Source organism: Pseudorca crassidens, chromosome 13, assembly GCF_039906515.1.
Source record: "Pseudorca crassidens isolate mPseCra1 chromosome 13, mPseCra1.hap1, whole genome shotgun sequence".
NCBI lineage: Eukaryota > Metazoa > Chordata > Mammalia > Artiodactyla > Delphinidae > Pseudorca > Pseudorca crassidens.
This window is the reverse complement of record NC_090308.1, coordinates 77,473,613-77,497,090: the sequence shown is the minus strand read 5'-3', so window position 1 is coordinate 77,497,090 and position 23,478 is coordinate 77,473,613. Positions and strand designations below refer to the sequence as shown.

At 39.5% G+C, this 23,478-nt stretch overlaps 1 protein-coding gene across 6 annotated transcripts in view; it reads right to left on the bottom strand.

Annotated features, from left to right (window-relative positions):
• COL12A1 (collagen type XII alpha 1 chain) overlaps positions 1-23,478 on the bottom strand; it is a 114,533-nt gene that overhangs the window by 56,858 nt on the left and 34,197 nt on the right. For 3 of the 6 annotated variants that reach the window (XM_067702755.1, XM_067702759.1, XM_067702756.1), the window contains 18 exons: positions 22,648-22,920; positions 17,484-17,750; positions 16,829-17,021; positions 15,629-15,750; positions 13,683-13,832; positions 13,482-13,601; positions 13,219-13,383; positions 12,499-12,645; positions 10,075-10,214; positions 9,430-9,559; positions 7,671-7,813; positions 7,229-7,358; positions 5,262-5,398; positions 4,039-4,168; positions 1,347-1,486; positions 963-1,095; positions 837-863; positions 8-150 (listed from right to left, as the gene is read on the bottom strand). In XM_067702755.1, the coding sequence (XP_067558856.1) occupies positions 8-150; positions 837-863; positions 963-1,095; positions 1,347-1,486; positions 4,039-4,168; positions 5,262-5,398; positions 7,229-7,358; positions 7,671-7,813; positions 9,430-9,559; positions 10,075-10,214; positions 12,499-12,645; positions 13,219-13,383; positions 13,482-13,601; positions 13,683-13,832; positions 15,629-15,750; positions 16,829-17,021; positions 17,484-17,750; positions 22,648-22,920 (2,690 nt within the window). The remainder of the gene's footprint in view (positions 1-7; positions 151-836; positions 864-962; positions 1,096-1,346; positions 1,487-4,038; positions 4,169-5,261; positions 5,399-7,228; positions 7,359-7,670; positions 7,814-9,429; positions 9,560-10,074; positions 10,215-12,498; positions 12,646-13,218; positions 13,384-13,481; positions 13,602-13,682; positions 13,833-15,628; positions 15,751-16,828; positions 17,022-17,483; positions 17,751-22,647; positions 22,921-23,478) is intronic. The other 3 variants (XM_067702760.1, XM_067702761.1, XM_067702758.1) reach the window with 2 other exon arrangements.

The window sequence follows — 23,478 nt, the reverse complement described above, 5'->3', positions numbered from 1 at the left end:
GAATTACCGTTTGTTCATTGCCTTCCCCTGCGGAAGGCTGATAGGTGATTCTGTATTTCTGCACACGACCGCTAGCAGGATCCCACTTAACAGTCAAGCTGTTAGAAGTTGCATTGTACACCTGAAGGTTCCGTGGGCCACTTTTTGGAGCTGAAAAAGGATTGTTGAGAAACAGAGTAAACACACTGGAGAATGCCCCTCCCACAAATATGCACTGTTCCCCAGGAAATCAAGAGAGCTGTATACTTCTAGGCTTAGAACTAAAATTTTTTTTAACATCTCTATTGGAGTATAATTGCTTTACAGTGGTGTGTTAGTTTCTGCTTTATAACAAAGTGAATCAGCTATAATATACATATATCCCCATGTCTCCTCCCTCTTGCATCTCCCTCCCACCCTCCTTATCCCACCCCTCTAGGTGGTCACAAAGCACCAAGCTGATCTCCCTGTGCCATGCAGCTGCTTCCCACTAGCTATCTGTTTTACGTTTGGTAGTGTATATATGTCCATGCCACTCTCTCACTTCATCCCAGCTTACCCTTCCCCCTCCCCATATCCTCAAGTCCATTCTCTAGTAGGTCTGTGTCTTTATTCCCCTCTTGCCCCTAGGTTTAGAACTAAATTTGACCTGACGGTAAATGATGGTCATTGACTCTCAAATGACTCCTCAACAAATAGTAGCAAAGAGCAAAGATTTTTGAGAAAGACCTGTTTAAAAGAGGCCCCAATCAACACCTTACGATTTAAAAGCAGAAGGCCTGTTTGCAATGGATTTTGTGTTATTTTTCATTCATTCATTCATTATTTGGTCATCCGTACAATCAGCAAATTCTTACCTTGTGTTGTTAAGGGTATCAAACGCACTACAAAAAACAGAATATGGGGAAATATTACGAATATAGGCATAGCTCTATTCTGTTCATTTTAAGATAACAATGTCCTACTGAAGGCTGAACACCTACTTGTGCGCTCGCTGCCAGTCAGGTCATCGCTTTCTGACTCATCGGGATAAATGGCAGTAATAGAAACTTCATAGAGAGTGTTCGGGTTCAGGTTTTCAAACACCAAAGTATTCTCATCTCCATTTAGGATGGTCTTAGGGAAAGAGGAAGAAACAACAAACCCACACAAGGTTAAGTCACCGGCTACATCATGCACTCCATGGCAGTTGGTTGACATCATTTAGCCAGATATTCCTCCTGCTTTGAGGCACGCCATGAGCTCAAAAGCCACTAGTAGGGAAGGATGCTTTTCAGTCAACAGAGGTAATACACATTTCAAACAAGAGTCCCTATAATGAAATGTGATCTCAAAAAAGAGAGAGAGCAAAAGAGAGTTAACACTACCTCCATCTTATCTGTGCTTCCGGAAGGTGCCCAGGTGATTCTGTAGAGAGACACATCCGAAGCTCCGTGATCCCAAGTGCCTCTGAAGCTCTCTGGTGTTACTTCAGTAATCTGTAGGTTTGCTGGGGCTGGCACAGTGCCTGTCACGAGAAAAGGCAGGACTGTTTTTCGATGTGATTCCCAAACTTAATATAATAAAACTGCCTTGTTCTGTTTTTAACGGACATGGGAAAACTGGCCGACAACCTTGCTTAGAGCCAAGTATCTAACCAATTCAGTTCATTTGAAAGTAAATATGAGAGAGAGCCCTGAAAACTGCAAGCATTTTATGGCTGTAACAGACTACTTCCCGTCTATTAAAATGGTGATTTTTTTTTAAAGGTACCGTTTAGTCATACTGTTCTAACACGGTGGTTCTTCATCGTTTTGTCCCTCCCACTTTTTGAGAATCTAAGGAAAACCCTGGACTCTTTTGCACAGCAGTACAGAAGCACAAACTTTAGCCCATAATATCAGAGACTTCATGGACCTTCATGGTCCATGAAATCTTATGATCTAAGTAATCCACGCATAAGCGCTTCCTGCAGATCACTAACCTTACACACAATGTGAAGCTGACTGTATCAACTCTATTCAGAGACAGGACCAGCCCTGCAGTGCTGATGATGGCTGAAATCCCAACTAAGAGCCCTTCTGTTGACCAGGCACTGCAGCTGGTTTGCAGCACAAGCAATTTGGAACGTCTGACACCACTTCTGAGCTTTCATTGTCAATTATTTCTCTATCTCCTGGTAACCAAAGCCAACTACACAAAAGCCAGAGCCACCAAAAATTTGTTTCTAATAGTTACAATGAAAAGGCCCATTGAGATAATACCACTTTCACAAGCACAACTGCAAAACAAACCGACCATTAAGGGTGCACTTTGGATGTATCTAAAAGTTCTTAGGAAATCCTAAGGATTAAAAACAAGTATTAATTTAGTATATATTAAATGACAGCCTTTGACTAGGCTTTCTTCCTGACTTTTTCTGCCCTTTATTGTTCCTTTACTTCCCTTTAAATTCCTGCTGTATTTATGAACATCTGTCAGCCTGCTCATACGGACAAATTTTCATCTCTAGCCACTACCCTTCCAGGAAAGAACTGATGCCAAGAAGGTTATTAAAGTTGCTAAGAGATTTCACATGGTAAGAAAAGAGCAGAAGTGGATACTGTCTGAAGTTAAGGAGGAGGCTGTGAAATTTGACAAGATGCCTTGATCATGTATAGACCAGCTGGGCACTGAAGGAGAAGCTCCTGAGCCTCTGGTGAGGGAGTTGCTGGATAGGAAGTAAAGTTCTGGACTATAGCACTGATCCCTCACCACTAGCTTCCTGGGTGAGGCTGGGCAAGTCATTTAAATTCTCTAGACTCCCTGTGCTGTCCACCATGGGAGCCACCAGCCACATGTAGCTATTGAGCATTTGAAATGTGGCATCTGAATTGAGATGTGCGAAAAGTGTAAATTAAGACACACCGGATTGCAAAAAAATTACTACCAAAACAAATGTGAAATATAAATAATTAGTATACTGGAAAATGTTGAAATGCTAACATTTTAGATACACTGGGCTGAATAAAACACATTATTAAAATTCATTTTTCTCCTTACCTTTTCTATTTTCTAGAAAAGTTTGAGTTACCTCTGTGGCTCCCATTATATTTCTTGGGAACCCTGCTGGCTCTAGACCTCAATTTCTTAACCACCATTTAATTAGGAAATGATGTGCTGAGCACTGAGTGAGAAACTAGAGACTCAAAATTGAGCAAAATAAATATGTTTGTGCCTTCATGAGGAAGGGGCCAGGGGGAAGTAGAATAGATAGGAAAAGACCAACAGGCAATAAGAATTGGGTTAAATGCTATGGAAGCAGCATGAGAAGGAGAGAAAGCGACATCCCTTGAGGTGGCCCAGAATGGAGCAGGGAAGATGGGGCCCCTGCAGGTGCCCTGTATTCTTCCACCTTCCCACTGTGGAATCTCCCCTTCCTCTGAGTGCCATGTAACTCACCTTCCTTACATGATCCCATGTATTGTTACTTTTTATCTTCACAATGGAATACTACTGAGAGCAAAGATGCTTATATTTTGTTAGCCCTGATAGCACTTTACATATAGTAAGATCTCAAAAAAAATTGATAACTAATGCATGCTTTCCAGAGAAAACGTCCAATATGCTTTCTCCCCACCCCCTTACACACACACACACACACACACACACACACACACACACACACACCCTGGTTAAGTATCTGGAAGATGAATTAGTGACAGTGGCTGGTAGAATAATAGGAAAGAAATTATCATAAAAGGAATGGACATAGAGATAGAAGATGGGAAGAAATCTATGAACCCAAACATTATTAAATTCTGGCAAAAATAACATTAAGAAATGCACAGAGAACTATACTCAGTATTTTGTAATAACCTATAAGGGAAAAGAATCTGAAAAGCAATACGTACATACATGTGCGTCTGTGTGTATAACTGAATCACTTTACTGTACACCTGAAACTAACACAACATTGCCAATCAACTATACACCAATAAAAAAAAATTTTTTTTAAAGAAATGAAATAATCCAGATAGTTCAGCGACACGTGCATGCAGTGTTGTCTTCCAATTATCCATAAAGCGTAAACCAACTCACGGGTGGTTTCCTGAGCAGTCGCTGGGGGAGACTCCCCTTCATCATACACCGCAGACACGCTGACTGTGTACCGGGTTTGTGAGAAGAGGTCTTTAAGAGGTGTGCTGGCCCATGACCTGTCCACCTCTACCTACAATAGAGCAGTGGAACTATTTTTACAGAGTTTAATTTTGACATCCCTCTGTTGTTGGCTATCTCTCTCAGCACAAGAGCATAAGAATTGTGGTACAAAAAACAGCAGTGTTTTCCAATTTGCATAAGAGTCCAGGAATTGGAGATCATTTAAAATGTTTCCAAAGTGGAAAAAATGTATGTACTGAGCTGTATCTGGCACTAGGGTCTGGTAAATGATGACTGCCTAGGAATTCAAACAACCTAATCGTTTCCCCCACTTCCCCGTCTCCCTTTGTATCACTGCGAGATTCATTTCGGAAAAATTCTCCTGTGCATTAGCTGATTAGACCCACTGGTCATTGCACTGCTTTTGACGTTGAAACCCAGAATGAAATGAGTGTGTGCACAGGTATAAATTAGCTTGTGTACAATCCAAATGACCTGCACAGTCTGTAACTGGGTGCTTAGAGAAACCACTTCTAGCTTCCAAAAACGCCTCTGAGATTCTCACATTAATGCCCCTTCAGGCAAACATACGTTCTAAACCCATTCGCTGGTGAAGCTCCTCAGTTTGCTTCCACTTTGAAGCAGGTTGTCCTGGAAATAGCTCTCCATCTCAGCATCATCTCAAACATGCTCAAAGCCAGAGGGACAATCCTCTGACATTATGTTCCTACTTTCTCTCTGTCCTGCTCAAGTGTCCTATCTTCCCATTCCCTGACAAACTTCCCCTCTTCTTTCCTGCATCCCCTTGCTAGCTTTCATTTTTAGAAACATTATTATGACATGTTTTAGTAATTCGTAGAATGCAGAGCACCATATGAAGCATCTGCAGGAGAGCGAAATGCCATCTAGACTCTATAACTCTTTATCTACAAAGGGATGATGTTTTTAGGATTAATATCACACAGCAAAACATTTCCAAACTAAATGCAAGACAGTCCAATATATTACCAATATTCAAATAGTGCTCTATAAATATATAACGTTTCCAACACTATGTTCATAAAGTGACAAGTATTCAAAACACATAATACTTGTTTAGATGCTTCTGTTAAACCTACTAGGACTAAACAAATATTTCTAAACCCCTTCTAATCTCAACCTACCTCTTTGGCATCCTCTTCCGGTGTTTTGTAGCGAACAATGTATTTACGCACTTTTCCAGGTGCAGGTTCCCATGAGACGTTCATGGTGCTGTGAGTCACATCTCTGAGTTTCAGATCTCGAGGACTGGGCAAAGGCACTGCAAATGCATGAGAAATTGGGGCCAGATGTGGTTCTCAGCCAAAAAGCTCTAAAGCATCCACACAAGCTTTCAAGAAGTTGTTTGGAGAAAACTTAAAGGTGTGCAGCAAAGTAACTAAACAAATTGGCTATGATGATAAAAGCACTTTGATTCTACCAGGTACAGCTGAATTCTTCTTAAGGAGGCTTTTTAAAAACAGGATAAATTTAAATTTTTATCACAACTCTAACTTCTCATTTATATGTTAACTTTCTCCCGCTCTATTTAAATAAGCTCTTACTTGCTGCTCAGCTATAATAAATCATAATTCACCATATATGTACAGCTCATGTGTCTTTATCAGATATTTAAGTCGGTTAAGATAGAAATCAAAATGAGTCACGCTTCCTGAAGAACGTGATAGAAAAACAAATGGTTACAAGAGTGAAGCATGAAGATGAAACGAAATTAAGCAACCAATAAGCTTACAAGAAAACCCACAGGAGCCCAAACGGTGAGAAGAAAATCCAAATCATAAATTTTCACCAAGTCAAACAAAGCTTTACCTTACAAAGGACCAGGAGGATAACTAATGGAGAGATTTTCTCTTGTTCTATGAGACGCATCTCACTCTCTCAAGCTGCCTCTTTCACCCACTTCCTTTGTCTCTCCTTCCAAGTCTGTAAACCTCTCTTCCTGAATCTCTGTCTCCACTTCCATGTTTCTGCACCTCCATCCCTTCAGTGTTTTCGTCTCTCAGCCCCTCTCTGTGCCCTCTCCTCCCCTACTGCAGCAGTCTAGCCCCACATCTAAATCCATGGCCGCATTCGTCTTTCAGCCGCTTCCTGCTCTCTCCACCTGCCGTCGACCCACTGCCGCAAACCACCAGCTCCAGACAGGATCCGACATATGAAAGATGATTATTTGTTGTCAGTGACTGTATCCCGCTCCACCTTGCGGGGTTTCTCTTTTCTGCCTCATCATGCTTCTGTCTCAACACCGTTCCCCCTTGAACGTTTCTTCCAACTTCTTAATTTCCTTCGAAATGTGCTCTGAGACTCACCAAATTTAAGCCAAGACATACTTAGAATTCCAGCACGCCCACCTCGAGAAGCACGAAACAAAACTACTGGCTGGGTAAGGCCAGGATCCTAAGAGCAGTCACTGTCACTTTTCAAGAAAAAGCACCTAAGTGCTAGTGAGGCAAACCAGAAACACAAAAGGGGCTGAACAATACACACAAGAGAAGTGCAAACCACGAAAGGGTCCGGGTCCTCCACGCTGCCCTACATTTTTATCAGTACATTCCCAACACCTAAGCACAGGACTGGAGTGTCGAAGATGATCAGTATGTTTGGGGATTGAGTTCATTTACTTAACAGAAACAGACATTCATGTGTGCCATAGTTTCTACTTCAACAAGAACTTAGAACATCTTGATCTTAAACCTAGTATCTTCCTGCAAAACTACACTCACCCGACATTCCCGTCTCACCAATGCCATATACAATATTTCATGGATCTATAACAATATGGATTGTAAGATGCACCGTTATTTCATGTTCTATTCCCTGACTGACACCTCACCAAGTGCAATTGTAAGACACCATTGACTGTAAGATACGTCTCAAAATATGGGAAAATAAATGTGAATCTTACAATCAATTTAAGATGCTGCCATAGGTCCAGAAATAACATTAATTCTCAAATTAGATTGCCATAAGTAATAACCCGACAACTGACACACAAATTATCAAAATTATCGTTAGCACGATCGGGTGAAAGAAGAAGCCTAAAGAGCGTGTTGTATTCACAGCAATAAGGGAAGAAGAACTGGCGACGTCTTACAGGTGACCTCCCTCGCAGTGAAGGGGTCGCTGGTGAGGTCGTGAAGGGCGGCCTGGACCGTGATCGCGTACTCAGTATTGGGGAAGAGGTCACTCAGCTGCACATCGGTCACTGTCGGTTCCATGCGCATCTGCCGATGGACATGCCGAGGGGAGACAACACATTCCAATTAAACGTTTCCACTAACAGGGGATGGACAATTACACCAATCTGTGACTGCTAGATTCTCACACAACTTTGAGTTTTCATTTCTCTGCCCTGCATTTCCTTTCTCATGCTGATGTTTTTTTAAGATTCGTCACAGGTCACAAATCTAATCTTGTGTTTTTCTGTTTTGGGTGTAAAGTTATAAATGAGTTCGTGAGTAACTGCCCCTTAATGGGGACTCTGCAACCGTGAAGTCCCAGGAAGACCCAACAATAAAGAAACAAACGCCTCCCACCTCTTTGGGTTTGGTCGGCTCTGTGGCGTTGATGGGTTCGTAGGACAAGGCGTAGCCAGTGGCGCCCCCCACTGGCTGCCACTTCACGTGCATGGTGGTCGAGCCAATGTCGTAAATGGTCAGGCTGACCACGGGCACCGGCACTGTTGGAATGTAAAAGAAGACACCAGTCTAGCTCTTGTCAGTCTGCTCATTTTTCAATCGTCTCCTACTTATTGATATTTGTATATGCTAAATAGAAAATAGGTTGCTGTGAGAAATCAATGAGAGTTAATATGACCCTTTCCTCTCCCCGCAAAAACCCGATCTCATTGTTTATCGCCACCTCATACTAGGAGTGCATATGATAACTATTTCATAGAGCAAAGAAGTTTAAGTGTAAAATGGCATTCTAGTGAGTTCATGTGGAAGCCAAAACAGAGACCAACTTCCTGAGATTTCAATCTCTTTTTCCGGAACATCTGTAAGTTGACCATTTTCATTCTTCAACCATAACATTTCATACATAAAAAGCCAACATAATATTTCATTTCATTTTTCTTTTTAAAACATTTTAAATGAGGGTGTCATCTGTTAATAAGTGGAACTTAGGGGATTCTTCAGAAAGAAGATTAGCCCATGAGGCAGAGTAAAAGGCTTACTGCCTTCTCTCCACTTAACACCTACACAGCTTTCTAATTTTTGTCCTAAGATTGAGTTTAAAGTTTTAAGGAATTAGCAGATTAATCCTGTCCATTATGAAATACATTATTTCCCACCTCTGATGGTCTAAAATAAAGGGAAATAAGAGAAGAGATAAAGACCTAAGGGACTGAGCAGTGAGTAGAGGCGATTCAGTGACGCCCACTCCTGCCTCTTGTAAGAGGCCTCCCCTCTTCCTGGAGCCCAACCATGAAGGAAAGAGTATTTTCATTTGGCTTCAGAAACCCTACCAGGAATAGGAGTGAGGAACATCGTTCCCCAAAGCTCTACTCAAAGCCAAAGCCATTAGAGCTTCTCCAGTAAAGGCCAGAGTCCAAAAGTCAGTAAAAAAAAAAGGGGAGCTCTCACTGCCAGCAGGAAGAACTGAGCTGGTCACTCCTGCAAGCTGCTCTTCCAGGTAATCTGAGTCCCACTCCCCACATGGTATCTTCCCTTAAGAAGTAGATAACTGTTAAAGGTACTTTTCTCTCTAAGATATCTCAGACCATGACTACCCAGCCAGGTCCCATGATGGCAGAAGCAGCCAGTAAAAGGAGAAAACCACCGAGTATTTATTGAGGACCTGCACAAAGTACGCATTCAGTAAATATGTGTTGAATGGATATCGAATAAAGGAATGATTTGGAAGGCTGATAGAAGTCCCACACGGTACAAATGAACTTACTTACGAAAGACAAATAGACTCACAGACGTAGAAAACAAACTTATGGTTACCAAAGAGGATGGGGGTAGGGGGGACAGAGAAATTAGGAGTTTGGGGTTAACATATACACACTACTATACATAAAATAGATAACCAACAAGGACCTATTGTATAGCACAGGGAACTCTACTCAATATCTTGTAATAACCTATAAGGGAAAACAATCTAAAAAAGAATGTATACGCATAACTGAATCACTTTGCTGTGTACCTGAAACTAACACAACACTGTACATCAACTACATTTCGATAAAAATTTTTTAAAAAAGAACACAAAAAAAATCCCACGAGGGCTGTCACCTCTTTAACTTAAAAAATAAAACAATGATAAGATTTTTTTTTAAATCTGACTTACAGGTTTTTTCTGTGCCCTTCAGAGGTTCACTGTATTCATCTTCTACCACAGAATACACGTTAACAACATACTCAGTTTCAGGCTTCAGATCTTTCAGTACTGCGCTACTCTCCAATCGGCTCACATAAAACTAGGGGAAAAATTTTAAAAAGAATAACAACTTATGTTATCATCACTTCCCTCTTTTCTCCTATGATTGTGAAGTAGTTAACTACAATGAGCTTAGAAATTATATTTTAATGAGACCGTTGTCTTTTGTTTTTGGAAACCACCAGATTACCATGAGACCTTGGACAATTCATACAGTTTATTCTCCCAGCTGTTGTTTCCTTATTTGTAAAATTAGTGGGTAAAACTAGAAGGTCTTCAGTGTTCCCTCCCTACTCGATGATTCTAATATAAACTCATGGATAAATTAAGCATCCTCTTAATCCTTAATTAAAAATACTTAATTAAAAAACCATAAGAAATTAAGCAAAGCTCTTTCCCTCTAATTAAGACCAAATGGAAGCGCTTGCCTAGCAAGAAATGGAGAGCGCCATCTTGGACCCAGTTCTGCCCCCTACATCCCCCCAGCGTTCCTCTCAGAGCCCTAAGGAGGAGGATCCAATCTCAGGACCAGGAAGGAGTGGGCTATCTACTCACTTCTTGCCGTTTCCCTCCAGAAACTGGGTAGTATTCCACCTTATACCTATCCACACTGTCAGAAGGAGGTGTCCAGCTCACTCTCATAGAACGATGGGTCTGCTCAGAAATAACTAGGTTGGAAGGTGCTTCCAAGTCACCTACACGAGGAAATGAAATACATACACTTTTTTCATTATTATAGCAAGGCGATGACATTTAAATTTGGTTGAAATGGTATTCCTCTCCATGTTTCAGGCTTTTGCATGTATTCTTTCACATACTAAGAAGTTACGGTAAATCAGCTTAGAGGCCCAATACTCCTAAGTCCTCTCTGAATGGGTGGCCAAAGGGCTCTTCAGCCTCAGGAAACTCAAACCTGAGCTCATTATTTTTCATGAAAAGTTGCTCCCCCTCTTCCTGAAAGCACCACAGTTTATCAGTCACCTAGACTCAAAACCTCTGACTTAGCCTTGGATACTTGCTCTGGTCTCTAACCTTGTACATATCCCAGTAAATGACACTGTGAGTCCTGACAGCTCCACTGCCTTTATCACTCTTGGCACCACCCAAGTTCACTGCCCTCATTATCATATTGACTATTTATATGCACGTCTTATCTCCATAACTATAAGTTATACTCTGTGAAGACAGAATTGGCTTCTTATTCACGTTTAGTTCCTTTACAAGATCTAATTTGGTGGTACGAGAAGTTAACCACTTTCTCACTCAGAAGACAGGAGAAACCAGCAAGTCTTCTAAAATTCGGGAATATCCTACTGCCTGTGATTGTATTCTCTGTATAGTCATGTATAGTCATGTATAGTCATGTATAGTCATGTATACTCATGTATAGGTGAAATGACTGATATAGAAAAATATTTGGAATACATGTCAATGAAAATAGAACTATTAGGCTCATTAGGACCGTTAGAAAGATGTTCCAAATAATAATTATACGAGAACTAATGCAGTGACTCTGTGAGCATGGCAAATCATTCTCATATAAACTCTTTCTACTTTCTTTGTAAGCCAAAGCTGAGAAAAAGAATTTCCATTCTTAGTATCCTAACCTTTACTGTACTTGGGTCATAATCAAGCCTACAAAATTATCAAGCAATTTTACTGTCTGGGAAACTAAATGAATGCAACTATTACGTAGCTGATGTAGAAAAAAAGAAAGAAAAAGAGATAAAAGATGTTTTCATCCCCACTCAAAATTCTCTCCAACTAAATAAAACCACAACTCTCTCAGCTAATCCAGAGCCAGATGCCTACAAATTCTTGATTCCTGGCTGGTCTGTTTCTCCTGGGAAAAGGCAGTCTATTGTTCAAAATCCAAAAAGAAAATCTGCAAAATTTTGGAGAGAGAAATTCAAGAAGGAACATTCAAATAAATGTATCCTCAGTATCCAAAGCACGTGAAACATTTCTACCACTTTATTTATTAAACTCATTCCAACTTTCCAAAACCAGAATAAATTAGTGAAAGACAATCTTTACCAGAATCTACATGTATTTAAAAGAAATTTTTCTCATATAATAAGAACCATAGTTTTTATCATTCGTTTTCCAAAAACCTTCAATTTGGTGCTTACCATGTTTTGCCCTGATTTACACAGATAGTAGTCATTTTACACCACTCTTTGCCACTAAAAATTCACTTCCATAATTTTATTTCTAAATCTTAATTCCTTACCAATAGCTACCTTTCTTCGAGGACCTCTCAAAATGTCTTTACCCATTTGGCCTTGAGTAAGTAATTGAACTTCTCTAAATCCGTTTCTTCAGTGGTAAAGAGAGATGGTATCCTCTCTAAAAGTCCAAATTCTAAAATTATAATTTGTCTTTATATTTAGAGGTTATAAGTGCAAAGTATCAAATGTGATCATCTGTAGTTGGGGCAAAGCAAATCATATATAAGACCCCTCTTCCATTTCTAATCCAAAACAAAAGGCAGCAAGCCTTAGAAAATAAAAGTCTGGGAACAACCGTTTAATAGTTACGTAGAGTGAAGATGCTTTACCAGAGAATAGATATACACCAGGAAAGAAAGCATCTCTATTTCTTCCCCAATCTCACTTGTGTGTGTGTGTGTGTGTGTGTGTGTGTGTGTGTGTGTGGTGCAGGCACACATAAACAAAATGTATCCTCAAATAAGCTAGAAGTCATGTATAGTTTGATGCCATCAGAAAAAAATCAGGGACTAAATCAACGATTCTCAGCTGGAGGCAGTATTCTCCCCAGCAGACATTTGGCAAATTCTGAAGATATTTTTAGTTGTCATGACTCAGGGGATGCTACTGGTATCCAGCGGGAAGAGTCCAGGGATGCTGCTAAACATCTCACAACGCACAAAAGAATCCACTTCCTCCATCCTAAAAAGAATTATCTGGACCAAAATACCAATAGTGCTGAGGGTGAGAAACCCTGGGCTAACCTTACCTGGACCTTTGACGCTGTTACACAAGTTGACGATGAGGTCATCCACGATCCTGGAGAGGGACTCAAAATCCGCCACATTGTATGCGTGGGTATCATCAGGATCTGTCGCAATCATCTTTAACTCAACTTCATCAGCATTCTTAATACCTTGGGAAAAATGGATATACACAAATTAAAAGTACGTCTCAGGAAAAAATTCATGAAACAAAGCAAATATTTCATGGGCTACCCTTATATATTCAGTGTTAACTAGAATGTATATATGATTTTCCGGAATAATAAAATGATTACATATATAAAATAGAAACAAAAAATAATATAAACTAAAGGCTGTTTTGTTTAGCTGCTTCTAAATGCTTCTGGCACTGATTCCCCACCAAAAAGTGTCTCTCCAGTGTTTTTTCTGGAAAGTGAAATAACGGATATCAAAAATAAACATGGTGCTGTGGAAAACCAAACAAGAATTTTCCTGAATCCTATTAATAGTACATTTGTCCTCTTGATTCATTACTCTCTTCCAAGAAGCCATGTAGTTTCATCCCATTACACGGAGAAAAGAAAAACATGAATGAACTTCCTGGTACATTATTTTGATAAATGATGTGATAGGGCAAGTGTGTCTGTTTGTTTTTTCATGTTTCAGAAAATATCTTTAACTACAAAAATACCCTCGGCACATTTGTCACCTCTGGGGGCGTGGCAATTCTCGTCAATGCTTACCAACAGCAAACAGTTCCACGCCCTCATCCTTGAGTTTTTTTGAAGGTGCCTCAACGTCATCTTGTGATTTTCCGTCAGTGATGAGAACGCCGATTTTTCGAGCTCGAGGCCTCATGCCAGCTTGGGTCTTGAAGCTCTGCTGGCGAATGAAATTCAAAGCCATGCCTAGTGGGATTGTTAAAAGAGAATCAGTCACATCATTTTTCAGCCACAAGCTTTGACCGAAAGCGAGAGCTGACAGCTCGCTGGAGCATCTGACTCACCTGTGAGGGTATTGCCTCCTTTGTAAGGTAGGTTTGCCACAGCCTGCAACAAGCTCTTCTTGTCTTTGTGAGCATTTAACTGCCACTCTGTTCTGGGGTCCCCGCTATACTGAGCAAGGGCTAAAAGGACACCATTGGCGTTAGCATGTATAAAAGAGCATGATGGAGACGTCTAAATGCCTTCAATGTTGTCACACCTACCAATCTGTACTCTTTTGGGGCCAATCTCAAAGACTTCCACGATACGGGAGATGAAGCTCCTCACGGTTCTAAAATTCGCCCGGCCGATGCTCCACGACCCATCCACCAGCAGCACGATGTCTGCTTCAGCCCTGGTGAGACACTCCATCCCTGACACAGCAATCGTGAGACAGCACAGAGTAAGGAGCACATTCTTCGTCGGGTTACTTCCTAGCCACGCCTCTGCCACCCCCTGGGGGCTCAGTGTCGCCTAACTGCCTCAGTTCTGTGGCTCAGCGATGTAATTTGGAGTTGAAGGCTTTGAAAACATGTCCATATGATTTATTAACCTCAAATAAGAGTCACAGGAACCGTCCATCCCTCCAGTAATTATTTCAGTGGAAAATCTTTCCTTCATCTTTGGCTATATTTCTAGCCGCAATCATAGAACACGGAGGATTAAACCGTCATCGTAAATTTGAATGAGCTCACAAACCCAAAAGGTAAAATATATAAGTGGGAATGTAGAGCCACCTAACGATAAGACAATAATAATTTTAATAAAACTTTTAATGTGATCTAGATTGGATGTTGCATTTTTCTAAATATTCAACGGTCATTAGCGGACAAGTATGAGATGAACTGTTAAAACGTGTAAGCTAGAAAAAGTTTCAGTGAGCCAATAATATGTTTTAAATTAATTAAAGCCCCCAGTATTACATATATTATGAAGGATTAGGCATATAACTCTTAAAATTAGAACTTTTTGAAGTAAAGATATAGTGTTTAAAAGTCTGATAGCTATTATTTAGTTTTTAATTATTTAACTGAATCATCTACTCTGTATAACAATCAGGTAGATACAGCTGGTGAGGTCTGCACATTTAAAAAGTCAAGAGAGAAGGAAGACAATCTAGAAGAAAGATACAAACAAGTATACAGATTGAGAGCTACAGACACCACAGGCACAAACACTGATACAAAGCTAGGGTGCTTTGGAAAGAGAGAATTATCCCAATATCCTCAGTGCACAAGCTACAAAATAAAAATATAAGTCAGTTAATTAACATCATCATACGAGAAGCAATTGAACATTAATGCAAAACAGCAAAAGTTGACCCTTTCACTTCTTTTATCCACATCCATGTTTTCAAACGCTTTCTTTTCTAGGAGCTTACGTTACCAGCTACAAATGTTTCAACTTCTTGCCATGTTAGCATCTGATCTTTATATTACAAAACAACAACAACAACAAAAAACTCGCTGAGAAAGATTCAGTGATGCCCATCACAGTCCAAAGGCGTCACTGCAGATTGGACGCTCCATCCGGAATTAGGATTCCCAAGTACTAGTCCAAGTACCTAAGGCTTTACAAGTCTGCTCCTGACCTGCCAAGACCTACTCTTTGTCAGCAAATGATTAAAATATTTAGAAGCAAACTCTACCCACCACCCTCACCTAGAAGAATGTTCAAAACTAGCTTCATGCGTATCAAAGTTGTGGTCGTGGCAGGAGCAGAAAAGTATGAGGGCTTTATGTTACCATTTTGCTTCCCAAGTCTTAGTTGCCCACCTATTTACGGAACAAGGTGCTGCTTGCTCAGCCCAGATAAATCATTTTTACGATGACTTTAACAAAATAAAACTGCATTTTAATTATTAGAAAGAGATTAAAGATAATGTATATTAAAGGTTAAAGGTAATGTCTATTATCATTGTAAAATCTCAACTTTAAATAATACAGTACTATGTAACTAACGCAACACTAACAAGAAAGCCTTAAAAAATGTCGGCGAAAGTGTGCTTAGCTGTATCTTTGAAGAATGTTTTAAGTATATGTTACTGAAATAAATTTTAGTGTAAAATTTAATAGTAAATTTTCATGGTATGAGTCACCTAACAATTCATATTTGAAAAAAAGTTGCAAAATACTGACTTTTCCTAGGGGAATGTAACTCAATTTCTTACCAGAGGATAAAACTGGCATTACAGTTGTGTCAGAGAGAGTTGTCATTTCTTGTCCAACAAGTGGTGAACTTTCTCCTCCATCAAACATTCCAAAAACATTTACTTTATAGGTGGTACCTGCCCTGAAATGTTAAAATATATAGTCTGTATGCATAATAACCTCAAGTGGTAGCATTTTTTTTTTTGCTTTGTTATAAACATTCAACTTGACTTACAAACTTTCATTCAGAGGAACTTATAATACATAACGTTGCAGAAGAAGGAAACTAATTTCCATCACATTGTAGTTTAAGCCCACACTGTGAGGTATCAAGGGGAACTAGCCCGCCAGCACTCTAGAGAATACTAGGGGTTCACGGCGCCAAGTTCCACCTTGCCTTTCCATTAGGTGTAGAATCCCCACCTTCCCACTGAGCCACTCAGGGAAGGATCGGGCTTTCACTCTTATTGCTTCTAAGTGATGGGCTTTAAGAAGACAATTTAAATGTTGTACTTGCAAGGGAACATAAAGCACCTAGCACAGTGCCTGGCACGCAGGAGGCTCAATAAATTTCATCCCCCCTATTCCGATAAAAGTCAATATCAAGCATTTATACAGATTCCAATATTGTTGAATGAATCGTTGAAACAAACCAACTTTCCACCAGGCAATGCACAGCAGCCTGTTCTTTTTACTGTGAAGAATGCTGCTGTTCCAACTCAAACCTCCTTCTTTCCCACCACACAGCCTGCAGCAAAAGCTTGCACCCGCCCCCATTCCCCAATCCTCCCAGCTGAGCCCAAGAGCAAAGGCCTGCCCCCTGATTCCTGCAGCCCACCCTGGGAGACGATGCACACTCGCATCTCAGTGTCAGTCACCTGGGCCTTTCCGGAAGGCATGGGGACTCCTACGTTCCCATAAGGCTGGCTGGTGATAAACTGCTTTTGGTGAAATCGTGCAATGTGGGTGTTAATTTTTAAAAAGCAGGGTGTTACTGAAGAAACACCATCCCTGATCACTTAATAACAAAAGTCATTAAAAGAGTACAACTGCTCAGGCCTAAATTTGAGTCTCTGAACCCTAACCTCAACTTCAGCAGCACCAAGAGTGAGAAAGCAACTTTGGCTGATTTTAAATACTCTGCCGGCAACCAGACACATACGTGATCATGTGTGGAACACACAATCTGTTAACAACAACGGAATAGAGTTCATTCCTACCTAAGTTCCTCCAAAACAACTGTGTTGTCATATGGTCCAACCACTAACTCCCCCAGTCTTCTGTCGTCTCCCGTGGGGTGAAATGTGACCTTGTAACCCTTGACCTCCCCAGGTGCAGGCTCCCAAGTCACCCGGAAGCTTGACATGGTTGGGTCAGATGTTTTGAGGTTTCTGGGTGATTTAAATCGAGAAGCTGTAAAGATAATAGATGTTAAAATATTATCCATAAGCCTAGGCTTTGGGGTTTTTTTTTAGCCCCTACAATAATAAGTTGAATTCAAAATATCTAAGTGATATACATGGCAATCATCACAAACAAAATACTTCAAAATATACATTTATAAAAAGGATTAAGTCAGAAAGCACAAGCTATAATACCCAATAAAAATCAGAATAATAGAGTGCTACCCAAGTGGAAGTATAAATACTACTCACAATTCAGAAGATTAGATTAGCATTAGAACATTAATATGTAGAATCATTTTACCAGGAACTAGATTGGTAAAAATCATATGCTAATTAGGCAACCTACCTAACTATTATAGTATAATTTATTACAGACTGCATTTTAGACATTTACAAATGAAGTAGATATATTAAAATCTCCCTTTAAAATATTACACACTTTCCCCAAAAAATTATTATGGTTTTATACCTGTTGTTCCTGAACCTTGCCTAAGCTTTCCTTCTCCTGTCTTGTAAACTGGGAGAACTGTGATGTCATACGTGGTCTGGGGCTGAAGTCGCTTTAACATTGTTGAGGTGACAGTGGGTGACACCTTGGCAACCATCTGTCTCCCGCCCACACGGGGGCGATACACAACACGGTAGTTGACAACTTTCCCAGGTGCTGGTTTCCAGGTAACTCTCATTGTGTTTTCTGTTTCTTCATCCACTTTCAAGGTTTTCGAATCATCGGATACTGTGAGATGAAAGGAAGATTACAATGTATGCTCTGCTGAAAGAAAACGTTTATGTCCACCTCCCCATTTATGTGACAAAACGCTATGTGTGGTTTCTTAAATACGTACACTATTCCTTTACTTAGCATTGTGAGCTCTCCTAAGTTCAAGAGGGCTTGTGAGCCTAATCTCGGTGAGGTCACAGTGAGATGTTTTCTCTTCAACTGGCTAATAACTAAAAAATGGGAATTCATGTTGCAAGGATTTCATATTTGCATTCCAGAGACTTTAGTAAAGAAAACACCCATTTCTGGAGATGAGCTTTTAGAATTTTTATTATATTTCCATCTGTAAAGAATTCCTGTAGAAATTACAGTGTGCAGAATTCTAAAAATCATGAATACAGGGTCAGAAATATTCCTTGAATCTTTTCAGAAGAAAGAACAATTCATAAATGACTAGCCATAGCGACTGCAGTTAACACCATCCTTTGTGACTGCCATGAACATGTAAGACTATCAGCGCAAAGGAACAGGAAACTGACACATAAAAATATCTCAGGGGGGGCTTCCTTGGTGGCACAGTGGTTGAGAGTCCTCCTGCCAATGCAGGGGACACGGGTTCGTGCCCCGGTCCGGGAAGATCTCACACGCCGCTGAGCGGCTGGGCCCGTGAGCCATGGCCGCTGAGCCTGTGCGTCCGGAGCCTGTGCTCCGCAACGGGAGAGGCCACAGCAGTGAAAGGCCCGCGTACCGCAAAATAAAAAAAAAAAGAAACGGCACTACAAATAACGCATATGACAGAATTATTCAAAAGGGACCTTAAAACAGCTATTATAACTATATTGCATATGCTAATGATGGTAGAAGAAATGTTAAGCAAGTTAAGTAAATACATAGAACAAATAAGAAAGACTCAAACCGAACTTCTAGAGGTGAAAAATACAATGTCTAAGATGAAACATGCACAGGGTGGTATTAAGAGCAGATTAGAAATTGCAGGAAAAAAATTAGCGAACTTGATGACATGATAATAGAAACTATCTAAAATGAAACACAAGGGACCTCCCTGGTGGTGCAGTGGATAAGACTCCGTGCTCCCAATGCAGGGGGCCTGGCTTTGATCCCTGGTCAGGAAACTAGATCCCACATGCATGCCGCAACTAAGAGTTCATGTGCCACATCTAAGGAGCCCACGTGCTGCAACTAAGACCTGGTGCAACCAAATAAATAAATTAAATAAATAAATATTTTTTAAACAAATAAATAAAAATAAAATGAAACACAAGAAAAGAGAAAAGATTGACAAACTGAACAGCACAGCAGTGAGCTTTGTGATAACTTCAAGCAGACGAGTACATGTAGAACCAGAGTATCGGAAGAAAGTGGGGGGCAATAAATAAAATATTTGAAGAAATAATGGCCTGAATATTTTCAAATTTTATAAAACTATAAACCCACAGATAAAACAATTTCAATGAACCCGAAGCACAAGAAACATGAAAAAACTACACCAAGGCACATCATAAGCAAATTACTTAAAATCAGTATAAAAAGAAAATCTTGACAGCAGCCATATAAGCAAAAGATATGTTGTTATGTACAGAGGGCAAAGGTAAGAATGACAAAATAGGTAAAGAAATTCAATATATGGTTATAAATTAGTTTTCTGAAAGATGCAAGTATAATTTCAACTAAGAGTATATTGGTTGCAATTTTTTAATTTTAGGGTTTAAAGAAAGTAAGAGAGGGAGGGTGGGAGGGAGGGAGACGCAAGAGGGAAGAGATATGGGAACATATGTATATGTATAACTGATTCACTTTGTTATAAAGCAGAAACTAACACACCATTGTAAAGCAATTATACCCCAATAAAGATGTTAAAAAAAAAAAGAAAGAAAGAGAATTCTCAGCCAATTCCATTACTTTCTGGAAATATTAAAATTTATTTAGTTAATCCTCAATTCTTTATTACTATTCTCCAGGTAAGTGAACTATTAAAAGAAAAAATATATATTTTCAAACAAAAAATGTAACGACCTTACATAGGATTTTGGAAAGAGTATGGGAAAGAATAGTACACAGAACAATCTATTTGTTACAAATGTTGAATAAATCAATGTGTGTCTAACACTTTTCTAGAAAGAGTTCTGCTAAAATATGTTTTCTGACCTCTTGTTTCCATCTCTTCAACTTTTGTTCAGTGGAAAAGGACATCTCTCCCCTACACAAATTTCTCAAACCAATTTCATACAACTCAGAATTGAGAAAAATGGACATTTAAATCTTATAAGTATTGATCTAAAAAGAAACCTATGTCCCCAAAAGAGTGGGATCCCAAACTTTAAAATATTCCCAAATTGAAATATGTTAATAACAGTCAAATATTGTACTTCATACCTTGAAATGCTTCAAGGATCTCAACTGTATTCCTGATTTTTAATTGATTCTTTAAAATAGAGGAATTGAAGCTAAATAAAGTCCAATATATCTCATCTTAGCTTTAATGGGAAACTTTGGATTTTAAGGAGGGAAAAAAAATCCTTGTTGGCTTCCCATAAGGAAAAAGCAAGATTTTTCACTCCATTCATAGGTATGCCACATGCCATAAAAAGCTGTTAATACTCCCACTCTAAGTTCTTTTCATGTTTTAGCAACTCGCACAAGATGCTTTCCAACACCCACTGTACCTCTGCTAAACCAGCTGCCATAATTGGAGGGCCGGTAGAAAGTTTCCCATCTGCTGGCTTTCTAGCCACAATTCATGGTTTTCATTGTATCAACAGTCTGCATACCATGCCTCTGAGTGTCAGGTGAAAACAGAAAATATTTCCTGAAAATATTTCCAAAATGTCTCCTTGGAAGTTTATAAGAAACTCTAAGAGCATGACCCAGTGACTCGACCCAGTTATCCGCACCATTTAGGACTCATCCACCACCTGAATATGCGAAGCCCGACTCAGATTTCTCAAAGTACTTTCTAAACTACCTCACTTTCCACAAAGAGAGCAAAGCAAAACACAACAACAAAATGGTAGAAGAACAAAGAAAGGTTCCTGTCTTCCATCTTACTTGCCTAGCTGTTTGAGCAGCTGGCATACCCTCTAGAAAATGTACTTTCATTGCTGCCTAGTATGCTCATAGTTAGAAAGAGGCTTTTCTGTTCACTCACCTCTAAATCAATCAATTAGCCAAGAAATAGTGAAAATTTCTTAGATGCTCAGCTTCTTAGAGATGAAAATTTATCTAGGATTTCTGCTAACATACTTGCTTTGGACAAAAACATATCCTTGGGGAGATTTTAAATCCCAAATAAATATCTGAAGATTCAATCTTTTCACAAGAAGAAATGATGGAGGAGAATCTTTGGGAAAAGTTTCCCTCTAAATATATAAATTTTGATAATTTCTCAGCCACGTGAATTGTATCTTCACTCCTACAAATAAATTTAGCTAGATGTGTCATATGTGGCCTAAGTTTACAACATGGCTTCTCTTTACAACAAGTGAATATTTACCAGAAATAGAGATGAATTTGGGCCAGCTTCTTAAACTATATCAGCCAATATATTCAGACACAAGATTTCAGTCACTACCATGGAAACCAGTCATGTGACTATCCGAGAAATGTGCCCTTTCCTGTATTTAAATCTCCTATCAGGAGTTTGATTTTTTTAATCCAGTTAATTTTGACACAGATTTAAGCTTAGACATATCCAACTGAGTTTGCCAGTGATTTAAAAAAAAAAAAAAAAAAAAGATGAATTCCTCAGAGAACTCAGACCAAAAGACTTTCATTTAAGGACAACCTAAAATCCGGATACAGGACTTCATTGAAATTGCTCATGGTGTTTCCCTCTCTCCTCCTTTGGCAGAAAAACCACCCCTTTCCTCCAATTCTTTCTAATAAAAGGAAATGCAAGAGTGCCCCAATCTTTCCCCTTTTCCTAAAATCCTCCCAAGCAATAGGAATAAACTTTTCTCCTATACATACTTAGAAATGCCCATCCTTAACAAATTACTTTTTAGGAAGGACAATTGAGAAATACCGACATGCCTCTCACTAGTCACCTGATAATAAATGATGAGAGGGTGATTCAGAATTTTTCACAAGAAAGAATATTAATGAGATTAAGGTCAATTTTAGCCTCCAGAAACCTGAGTAGACTTGACTTAGCCTCCCTAGGATTAGTCTTGGATGTATCATATCGTATCATATTGAGACAATCCTAGTCTCAGTAGCCACGTCATTCATCAACCTTCTCGAAGTAGCCAGGCACTATGCTTGGTGCTTTGCCCACTGTTATTTCATTTAATCCTCAAGACAATCTGAGGCTGCATTCTACACATTAGGAAACGGAGGCTCAAGGAAGGTTCCAGAACTTGCCCAAGGTAATATAGTTATAAATGTGCCTGAATTTTCTTTGTCTCCATAGCTTCTGATCTTTATACTAGCCGAGCTTCTTTTTTCCACGAGAAAAAAAAAAGAGAGAGAGAGAGAGACTGAGAGAGAGAGACAAACACAGTTCACCTTTGAACAATGAAGGTTTGAACTTCGAGGGTCCACTTATACATGGATTTTTTTCACTAGCAAATGCTACAGGACTACATGATCTGAGGTTGGCTTTTTCCTGAGATGCAGAGGAAGCTCTGATAAGCAGAGCTGACTATAAACTGTACTCAGATTAACCCTCACATTGTTCAAGGGTCAACTGTGTAGGTAGTTGGAAGGGATTCAATATTTCAGACTTTGATATAATTTTAGATACAAAACAAACCTGAATTTAAACCACATTCATTAAAGGTCCTAATTTTTGAGTCCCTATTTGTCATATAAGGAAAAACTGCAAGCAGTTATGATGAGCTGATAGCTATTAGGTAGCACCAACACACTCAAACCCCCTCGGACTGTTACCTACATTCAGTTGTGGCTTCTCCACTCAAAGGTTCTCCTTCCCCGCTACTGTAAATTGCAAATACTGAAACTCTGTATTTGGTCTCTGGCTGCAGATTTTCTATGATAGTATGAATTGCATCTCCAGGAAGACTCTTCTCTCCAGCCTCAATATCATCATACATCGATTTCCAAGAGACCCTGTAACCGCGAACCATTCCTGGAGCAGACGTCCAGTAAGCGCCAATCGATGTGTCGGTGATATCTTTAGTAATCAAATGCTGAGGTGAACCACGCTCTAGAATAGAAATGAAAGGGGGATCATTTTTTAATGTCTACTATACATGTAAATACTCCTTCATCCTAGTAGACATCCTGATTTGCTGGAGTCAATTTGTCTAAAGTTGCCCATTTCTTCCTTCTAAGCTGTCTGTCCTATTCTGTCAGTGGAACAGAAGATGGGATTAAACTTTAGAATTATACCTGATTCCTGCCTATCACCCTGGCCCCCATATGTCCAATCAGACTGAAATGTCCTTCAGGACAAGAATGGCATCGAAATATGAAGAAGTACGTGCCTAAAAAACAATTCCAAAGGGAAAAAAAGCATCTAAATCCCCAAATTTTACAGTTCATTTCTCCTTATTGTGCACAAAGATCTTTACTTCTTCACCATCATTTTTTTCTCTTATCTTATTTAAATAAGCTCAGTTTCAACATACCACTTCCAGTAACTCCAACAATCTCATATCACTTGCAAATCTTAATTCCAACAATTTTTTTGGGGGGGAAACTCTATTCACAAAGCTAAAAGAGCAGAAATGCAAAATTTTAATTATAGCTTAACCCTAAGGAA